The sequence below is a fragment of the Photinus pyralis genome, unplaced genomic scaffold (genome assembly GCF_008802855.1).
Source record: "Photinus pyralis isolate 1611_PpyrPB1 unplaced genomic scaffold, Ppyr1.3 Ppyr1.4_LG2, whole genome shotgun sequence".
Lineage (NCBI taxonomy): Eukaryota > Metazoa > Arthropoda > Insecta > Coleoptera > Lampyridae > Photinus > Photinus pyralis.
The window spans coordinates 20,355,715-20,366,661 of NW_022170403.1; the positions used below are offsets into that span (position 1 = coordinate 20,355,715).

The following is a 10,947-nucleotide window of genomic DNA, read 5'->3' on the forward strand; positions in this document are numbered from 1 at the left end:
CATGATACTATAATAATCAGATATGCTCAACTGGCGAACGAATTTAGAACTTGTTTGCGCATTACGTCATCGGGTGACAAATTTAAATTTTGTTGTCGCTTGTCGCCAATGAATATTAAGAGAGATTTACACAGTAACATTTGTTGTTGTAAAGTGCATAACAAATGTGGCACAGGAAATGAATTGAATAGGATGTTTAGTTTTTCACCGAGTTCGCACTATGATATGAATGAGTCGATTTCGGGAAGGTCTCTTATCAAAAGTTGATCAGGGATAAAAATGTTTCATCGTTCGTTTTAGTGCACACTTTAGAGGTAGCTCTTATGACTAATTTCTCCAAGATGACCATTCCAAGTGAGAAGTGTAAGTTATTGAGCGATGAGACTTGGCAAAGAATAATAACAAATTATCATAAATTATACTTTATTACAATTCAAATTAAATTATCCTTAACGAAGACCATAAAATGCATACACGAGGAGGTCATAACTTAGCCTTTAATATCGAGGGTTGTAAAATACGTACATTTTAGTTGCTTATGTAATCTAGAGGGGCCAGACTAGTAACAACATTATTTAACAATTTTTACAAACTTTCTTTTCCTCGTATTTGACTGTTCTTTAATATAACGATTTAATTTTCGAATTCTAAAATACAATTTACACCTAAAAAACAGTTTTTTGGCATCAAGACTAACATCTACATTTTCAGAATGTTCTATTAAGTTTTTTATATAATTAATTTGAATTTTTAAAGAATTTCCATTTATTGCATCAAAAATCGCATTTAGCTGCCTACAATTTTCAAGAAAGTTATTTGTGGGTTTCATTAAACCGCCTTCAGACACGTGGTTAAGCCACGAAGATGAACAATCGCTGGAATCTGGAATGAATCCCAGAGTCTCCTTTTTTCTTAATTTGAAAACTACATATCCCGCTAAGTTTTCTAATCCGTCACATTGCAGTTGAGTCAGCTCATCTACTGAAGAAATTTCATCTGTTGTACCTTCGTCGTACCTATCTACATTTACTTTTAATGTACTTAACATTTGCCCAGTAACTGTTTTTACATTATCTATATCGTCACAAATATTTTTTAATGTATGTAGGTTCTCAATTATAATATTTGGTGCATCTACTGCCTGTTCTACATTTGAAGAGTTAGAAATGATTTCATCATTTCGTCCTAAAACGTAATTCCTTAATCGATATTTAAATTGTAAAGCAGTGGGATGGTCGTAGAGACCACCAATTGATCTAACTATTGAAAAAAAACCTTCTAACGGATCTTGGTTTAAGCGGTAAGTTAATAAATATTTTGCATTGAAATCTGTCTTAAGATCATTAAGCAATAATTTTAATGACGTATTCCCTATTATAATACCTTTTTGAAAAGGCAATAATGCTTTAGAATCAATTTTTCTTAAGCTAAGCATTGTATTCGACATGTCATCTATAATTTTGTTTTGATCATACAAGGACAAACCATAAGCCTTCATTCTATTTCGAGAATCACATTCGGGAACTTTTGAATTAAACACATCAAACCAATCATTTGTAATTTTGAGTAAGTGTGAGCATTCTAAAAAGCTATCACTTCGACTTAAACCTAAAGAACCTAATCTTTCAACGGCTTTTGCTATGGTGTGTGAAAACAATTTCGTTGCTAATTTTACCTTTTGCCGTTGTGGACCTTTGACTGTTAAAAAACTCTCATCGATTTTATGAGAAATGCGTAAGTCTAAATTTTTGTTGTTTTCCAAAAGTTCTACAATAGGTTTTGTGTTAACAATTTTGCCATTCAACAGGAAACCTGTATCAATGAAATGATTCCTTAAAAGTTTTATCATATGAGGCGCGTCCGCAAATACATAAATATTTTTTTTCGTTGCTGGATTTTCAAACCACGTCTTATTTTCTGAAATATTTAGCGATGTCCAAAGACCCCTGTTGCTACCTCCTAGATCTGAGTTTATCGCATACACTGGATAACCAATGTGCTCAAGATTTTTAATAATTTCGAATAGTAGTTCTTTAGTTATCTTGCAGTCGAAATCATAAAATATCGGTTGCTTCCAGTTTCCAAATAGACCTTGAGCCATAATTACTTGAACATATTTTGATGGGCTTAATGTTGTATCACTTTTTCTTTCGTACTCGAAACCAGCTTGAATTTTCATTTCATCAAACAGCACAACGCAAGCTTTGTCCATTTTGGATAGAGAATTATTTTCCATTAGCCTTAGTATTATAGTTAAGATACCTAAAAGAGATTATTTCAATGTTTAGAATATTTAGTTATAAAACCATGTACTAAACTTTACAATTGCTATAAAATACCTGGCTTGACGTCAATTTTCTCTGCCCACCGCCTTAATGTAGAAAGCCCTGGGAGTGGATAACCTCTTTTTCTCAATAAACGATAAGAGCGTGGTCCTGCTGAGAATAAGGATATTGAAGAAGCAATGTCTTCTACTCTCCATAATATGCGACTACTTGTGGATTTTAGTTTTCGTAGTTGACCATTCGTAAAAATTTTTTCCACTAATTGCAATTCTGCGGTTTTCTTTGCAAGCATACGTCTATCAGTTTCCGATTCGCGTTCAGCTTTAATTAGTTTTGCATTGACCATTTCCAATTCTTTGTTTTGATTTAGAAAATTGTTGTCCATTAATTGTAATTCTGCAGTTTTTTGGGCAAGCCTACTCTTTAATGCTTCAGATTCTTCTTCAACTTTTGTTAGTTTCTTCTTAATCAGCTCTAATTCTACGTTTTGTTTTAAAATGGCACTTTTAAATGTAATACAATCTTTGCAAGAATGTTGGGAACTAAAAATATATACGAGAAATTTTATAAGTAGGGATATATTAGAGCAAGAATTTCATTACCATTTCTTCCATTGTAGAAATCTTACTTTCTGAAGCTATTTGATCTTGAGACGAGTCTTGAGACCGTTCATCCTGATACTTGCATGTATCCAAGCTTTCATCTTCACTTTCATTTAATTTTGGTAAATTTACAGAAGGAATGGCATCATTTTTTAAACACCATAAATGCCGTGGGTAATTTTGTAGCTTTTCTCTTAAACGATAATCACTTTCCACAAAATGTTCAGAACAAATTCTAGAATTTTCGACTTTAAATTTACGTTTTTTGTTGCAAACACGCACCCATTCATCACAAATATGTGTCAGTCTAGGAAAACGAAAATACCGACAATTTAAATTAAAAGTATAGCTGTTTCTGTTGGAATTATTTGTACAACTCATCACCGCACAATACACCATGTCGCTTACTTTCAAATAGAACGACACGCAAATCGCTACTGTCAAGCTGTCATTATGGCATGATACTATTATCATGTTACCAGTAATTAGTTTGTCACCCAGTGACGTCATTATAGATGCGCTCGCGTGCGCATGAGCATATCTGATTATTATAGTATCATGGTTAAACATCCCTCTCAAAACGTCAAATGTGACAAACGTCAGACCCTCGCGTAAGGTTGCCAGCTCACTTCTACGTGATTGGTTGTAGGTTTGTGACGTATTTAGTCTGAAGCGTTTCAAATTCGGACTAAAAACACAGCTTTTCAATAATTTATTTTGGGTTTATTTTACTCGCAAATAAAAATTGAGGACACACGGGTCTTTTTATTTTTAATGTACTTTGTGGATCAGAAATAAAAAATGAAGGCGGGATGACCCCATTTAAGAAAAACCCAAAAAGTTTCAAAGTCGGAATTATACTCGTAAATGATCGATACGAATATGCCAAGCCTGTAAATCAAGCTCCGTTAGGAAGATATTCATATATAATACCATAAGTAGTCGAAGTATTGTCGAATATTTTTGAGGTGCTGTCACGAATGCTAGTTACGCTGATTAATACCACGAGCGCTTGCGCGAGTGGTATTAAAAAGCGTAACTAGCATGAGTGGAGCAGCAGCTCAAAAATAATCTACAAATACTTCGACTACGAATGGTATTCGGAGGACTATTCAATGAATCAAAAGAAAAATTAAGCATAATTACCCACGCGAATGTATTTCCATGACAACAATAAACGTCAAAATAAATTATGGAAGTTGCTTTTCATTTTGCTATTGATTCTATTCGAACTTGTGTGCTCCAAGCTAATTCGTTATGAGTGGTTAAATTAAAAGATGTGGTGATAAGTCGGTTGTCGAAATTGATTAACAAACTAAGAAGAATGTTCCGGTTAATACGACAAAATTTCGCGTCATTTCACTGGTGGAAGTTTGACAAATGTCATTGAATAATCGCATTGAATTGTCGCTGAAATACCACACGTGAAATTATCACTTATAATTGCACAAGAGGTTTGTATTTTACAGAGTAAATTTGGGTTGTTTAGGTAATGAAAATCCGTTGCCTAGCAATTAGACGAGAAAAACTGTCAACTAATAAAAATGCGACACCGCAGGTGGAGCATTTTTAGGTTGACAGTTTTTCGAGTCCAATTGCTAAAAGGAAACAGATTTGAATTGCCACAACCCAAATTTACTCGGTTTAAATACAAACCTCGAGTGTAATTCGGCAGGACAATTTAACGAACAAGAAATTCACCAAACTAATCAATTATTGACAGACGTCAAACTAGTCATATGGGAAAGGATAATGCGATAATTGGTTCGAAAATGAATAAGTGAAAAAACCACTAGTGCATTTGTCGCTGGAAAAGTTGCAGGTAACTTTTGCCGCTGTCAAAGTGACAATTTCACTGCGGCTTATGCGATTTTTTATACATGAGTTGAATTGTCGCTGAAATACCACACGTGCAATGATCACTATAATTCGTTCCCATTGGCGCAGCAATTTGAAATCGAGACATTTCACTGGTTGAAATGTGACAAATGTTAGATGAATTGAATAGTCATAGATATTTACGATTTCAGTGTGTGTTAATATACGAACATAAAAAATTGTAAGTTTTAAAAAGCAAAGAAAAGGTAACACATCCAGATAAATATTGGTTCAAAACAAGGGTTGTGTATTTTGAAACCTCTTTGTCTATTAGGAACCGACGTATGCGCAACAAGTTAGATATCTTACCACTGCCGATCGCAAACTACACTGGTCATTAACTTTCACAAACTGTGCCTGTCACAATTATCTCAAATTTCCTTCCGCTTGTCCACCCTCGTATGTTTCTCCACCTAACATGTGAGCGTTTCAACGTTTCATGACGTTACTACTATAAAAGTTTCAGAATTATAATTATTAATAAAAAACCGTTTGGATTGTTTAGAGTTTTGGGCAATTAGAAAATTATGCTTAAGTACTTCCCCAGATATTCGAAGAAATACGAAATATCAGATTTGCTATTATTTTTTTAGGTTACTTCAAGAGAAATAAAGACATAACAGACACTTTCTCATTGCAATTGCAGCCGTTATTGTCCTCGTGCTGTTCAGTTTTATCTTGGTAGGTACACGTTTTGTTTTTCTCGCTCACACATACAGATCGGTCGAGACTAACCGAAATAAATTTCCTTTTTTCCTACTATTTAGGAATCGAACAACACGAAACCGCGGTTTTCTTTACGATCAATTTTTCCTTGGCGCGGAAACTAGCCAATTAATTTAAGCTTTGAATATAAATTGTATATTCAAAGATTTAAGTCTTTAATTGACTAACCTCATCCCATATTATATCAACTCCAATTACACTAAATTTCCGATTCAGCAAAACAAACAACGTCATGGAAATGAGCCCATCGGTGTTGGCTAAAATTATGATTAAAAGTTCATATGAAAATTAATAGGTCCGCAAATGCTTCGTTACCGATCTCGAAGACGCGCGCGCCTTGCAAAAACTGGTTAATTTCGCTAAATAATATTTCATTATTTATAGTTCTAATATACACCTTTCATTTGATATGCAGCTTGCTGGGTCTGCAGCCACATTTTTGGATTAGTGTGAATGGTTGCGATGAATACGGGAATTTAGTGCATATGACGTCATAACTTAAAACCTACCACAAGTCGGAACGGCCACCCAATTTTTTTTTGAAGTCGTAATGGTCCTCTTCGAGAAAAAATGGGTGATGCTCTATACACCACATTGCTTACATGGTCCTGGTACCTACTCCTGGTCACCCAGAGGACTAGATGTGCTTTGAGAAATAGAGTATTTTTTGAAATTGTTATCGCCACGTCACTATCAAAATCGTCAAGCGCACGACAATCCAAGTTTTTTGTTCAATATATGATGCACGTAAAAAAATTAGTTATCGATTCCCGTATTTTTGTGGGGACCTTTATCTTGTTTATGAAAAATTAATTTACTTATCTTATCTGTCATTGACTACCCACTATTACACAAATTTATTGATGGTAAAAACGTTGCATAATAATAACATCTTCATCAAAACAATATTTTACTTCTTGAAACTTCGAATAGACTAATTCAAGATACCTAACGCTAAGCCTTGGTCAAAACGTTCTATATTTTTACATTTTGAAGAATTTTCCGTTTGGTAGAATCTTTCTTACTATGTGATACCTTATACAAACCTATATATAGTCTACATACCAATTTTGATGTGAAGTCCGCCAAACTCACGCGATATTCACGTAGACTTTCCGCCCACTATTGTCTCTAGATAAGTCCGTAAATGAAAATTGAAGTGCGCAGATACTAGTCCGTTTCTCAATGCGAAAAATGACCGATATGTGACGGTGTTTGCTAAAACATCACCTTTCTTTCTCTTTTGTGAACTTCTGCGATTAAAAGAGCATTTGCTCTATCTCCGATCCATTCCTTGATTTATAAATGGCGTATTACTAACAGAACAGGAAAATTAATGTTATCTTGTTATGTACCTAGTTACCAATAACATCAAGAGAAAACTTGTTGCCTAATACCATCTTGATATAAATTAAATTAAATCCTCTATTAATTCATCATTGGAAGTGAACTTTATGATTCTATCAACTGAAAATAAACTAGCTTTCGTAATTTTGTATTGTCCAGAAGTAGTCCAGGTGTACCCTATCCAACGGTACACGGTATGTACGGCATGTACTGTCTTACATTAGATGCCTACACCACGAGCAACTGTTAAAGGCGCGGTTACACGGCGCGTCGTTCGGCGAACCACGATACTGGTGCGTGGTTCGCATTAAGGCGCGGTTACACGGCGCGTGGTTCGGCGAACCTGGCTTGACGAACCACGAACCACGAGTCGTCTGACATAGGCGGTTCGCTATTGGCTCGTGGTGCGCTCGCGGTGCGTTGTGCGTGGTTCGTACGATCCATTGGCGGTCGGTAAAAGTGCACACATCAAAAGAGTTCGGTTCGTTGGTTCGTGCAAGGTTCGTGTAGGTTTGCTATATACTGCGAACTTGCTGCTGCCGGCCAGTTAATTTTCTTATTCAGTTATTATTTTATTTTTTTTATTTGGTTTGAGTGCCTCGACAACCATAGGCCATTGGCACATGTTATAAGTAATTAATTTAGAACAGTAAGTGATATATACAAAACACAAAAATTAACAGAAAAGGAAAATTGAGGAAAAATTTACATTTTACATTAGACTATATGTAATTATACAGATTAGCATCTTTAAGGAAATTGATAACGTTCTGGAAACTATTTGTTAGAACTTCTCTAAGCTCTGGTTTAAGGTCGTGTCGTTTTCTAATTTCCGCGTATTTTGGGCAGTCTATAAGGATGTGCTTTACTGTCAGGACTGTGTTGCAATGCTCACATGCGGGTGGGTTCAGTCACTTGAAATAGGTTATAAGTTCATTAAAATGCCGTGGAGTACTGAAAAATCATTACAATTTGTTCTCTTGTTCTTTTAATTTTTGAGTTTTTTCATTGTATTTTGTAAAATTGTTCCCGCGTAAATAACGCACAAGCTGGCAGAAGCAATAATTCTCTGTCTAGCATCCATGGTCGTTGTTGCAGTACTGATTTTGGTTCCGTATTATAAAGGCGAACCGATTACGTCACAAATATGACCAAATACCGTTTTGACACACCTGGTTCGGAAACACGCAAGCCAATGCGAACCACGCACCAGTTTCGTGGTTCGCCGAACCACGCGCCGTGTAACCACGCCTTTCGCTTGCGACTTTCCGTACCAGGTGTGCCAAAACGGTATTTAGTTCGTTCATATTTGTGACGCAATACGGAACCAAAATCAGTGCTGCAACAACGACCATTAATTACGTTGGAATAATTTTGCAAGCGTGTCCATACAGCATACACAACATGTCTTTATTGCCCTCGCGTTTAGGATTCATAACAAATTCTAATGTTTTTTTCAGTAGGTAGTTAGGTAGGTACTCCACGCCATTTTAGTACACTTATAAGTTACAACCTATTTTAAGTGCCTGGTTCGCAGTGTAGCAAACCTACACGAACCTTGCACGAATCAACGAACCGAACTCCTTTGATGTGTACAAATTTACCGATCGCCAACGGATCGTACGAACTACGCACCACACACCGCGAGCCAATAGCGATCCGCCTATGTCAGACAACTCGTGGTTCGTCAAGCCAGATTCGCCGAACCACGCGCCGTGTAACTGCGCCTTTACGCTGCGTCCTTCTCTTTCACACGGAATAATTCACATCTTTTCTCTCTCGCGCTACTTAAAATTGCGACAACTGTCCTGTTCCGTGTGAAAGAGAAGGACGCAACGCATGGTGTACGCATCGATATCAGAGAGTGCGCATGCCCTCTCTCCATGTGATAGAAGCTTAGGCCATATAGTACATGGACTGCTATTAGCCCTATGCTTTCAATACAAAATGGGTGGTCACGGATAGAGGGCACTGTAGTCGTAGGTATGTGTGGGTATGTGAATCTCAGGGTAAACTAAAGTCGTGTAAACACCACTAGGATCGCTTAAAGAGCAGCTTTTATAGTAACCGCGTACTACGGGAAGCTTGATTATCTTCTATACGTCCACAAATAAGAACAGCTTTTTTTTGCCATATCTAGGCGATTAATTAATTAACGTTTGTTAATTTACAGGTTTACAGTCTCAAATCGTGTCTAATCGGACAACTTCGGACAGGCTCGTTTACCCTGAAACTCACATACCCAGGCGATGTCCTTGGTCATATTTTAGTTACAATTAGCAGTCCATGTAGGTACTGTATGGTCTAAGGATAGAAGCCGATAGAAATAATAATTACATTAATTATAATTACGGGTAGCCTTGACTTCACTTTTTAGGGAACCCATTTGCAATGTGTCTGTATTACGATGGCTAAAAAACAGATGAGCAAAGGTTGACCGTATGTGGGATCTACATGTAGGTATCACATCTCACTTGCAACTACATTTTTTTAAACTAATTGGATCATTCATTCTCTACCCTTCTCTCCCTACAGCTTTTCTTTGTATGTCGCGGTTACATTGATTTATGATTCCTTATGTTTGGAATAGTGAAATTAAATGATTGACCAGAAATTTTTTTAAATTTCAGGCAAAATTGGGATTTCGTTGAAAGGTGCATGGTACGAATCCAAAACCAATTATAAGGAAGACAAAGTAGCAGCCGAACGGGCCATTGAAATGACAGTATGTATTACAGTAGGCAATTGTTCATCTGACACAAGATTCCGTAGTTTGGTTGGTGGGCAAATCCTATCTTTCACAGAAGCGGAGATTATCCATATTTAATGAAATCGCGCGTTAAATTCTCAAGTCACTTGCAAAACTTTTCGGCGACAAGACTACCTCCTCTCAGCAGTGACGAGATTAAGCAAATAAAAGGATCTGCCGACTTCCTAGGGATCAATTATTACACCGGATACATTGTTAGCAATGATACAAATTCCACAAATCTTACTCCTTCCTTTGAAAATGACTTGAACGTTAAAAGGGAATATAACCCCGAATGGAGATCATCTTCTTTGCCTGATTTAAAGGATTATCCTGATGGATTAAGAGATATTTTAAAATGGACAAAAGAGAAATACAAAAATCCGCTTGTGTATATAACTGAAAATGGTTTTGCAGATAATGGAGAAGTAAACGATACCAACAGAATCAATTATTTAAGGGTAATATTCTTACTTATTTGTAATTTGGTGCATTCATAAGGACTGTTGCAGGGTCATCTCTCGGAGCTGCAAAAGGCAATCGTTCTAGACCATTGCAAGGTTAAAGCCTACTCGGTTTGGTCGTTGATGGACAACTTTGCAGGGAGAGAGGGTTATGCGTAAGTACTGCAACTTGGTGACTTAAAACCTGTACTTAATTGTATATTTTAGGACTAAATTTGGATTGTATTCAGTTAACTTTAAGGATCCATTTAAGACCAGAAGCCCCAAAGCTTCTGCCGCATTTTATAAAAACGTTATTGATGCAAAGTCAGTTACAATCAATGTGGATGTACAGCTGGTATCTACGGAATAAGCTTTTCTGTAAATTGTAAAGGAAACTTTTTGTTGAACTGCAGTCTTAATTTTTTTTGTAATATTACGAGTACAAGTAGTAAAGGTAAATTGCTAATTATTTGTTGCGGAAATTATGCTGCGAATCATCAAGTTGACCCTCAGCCCAATAACGATTGCACCCGATAGCACTTATTACATTTAATAGTTCTTTTCTTTTTAAGGCTCATGGTTGAGCGTCAATTCGTATACCTAATAGACATTACAAAAGGGTTAATAATATTCTCAGATTCTTGGTGACTGGTGTGGTTCGATGCATTAAATTCTTGTTTCAAACTTCGTCTTCGTTTCTTTCGTGTTTAGTACGTTTGGACCTACTTTTAGTACTTTTACTTCCCAGGCCAGCTCAGATAAAGTGGGTTAAAAATAGGAAAGAATGAAATTGATTTTTCCTTCACTGATAATTTCATTAATAATATATAAAATTTTATAGCCAAAACCAAAGATCATACTACAAACCTTTGTCAATTGCTAACTCAAACTGCCTACATTTATTGCAATTATAA

The 10,947-nt window shown here is 36.1% G+C and overlaps 1 protein-coding gene across 1 annotated transcript; it reads left to right on the forward strand.

Moving 5' to 3' along the window:
* Positions 1–234: 234 nt before the first annotated feature.
* Positions 235–10,697, forward strand: LOC116164589 (myrosinase 1-like; the record flags this gene model as incomplete). Its single annotated transcript, XM_031478781.1, is given in 5 exon segments — positions 235–363; positions 9,469–9,563; positions 9,611–10,048; positions 10,100–10,206; positions 10,259–10,697. Coding segments are annotated over 5 exon segments (825 nt in total). The 3' UTR covers positions 10,404–10,697.
* Between the last annotated feature and the right edge of the window lie 250 nt (positions 10,698–10,947).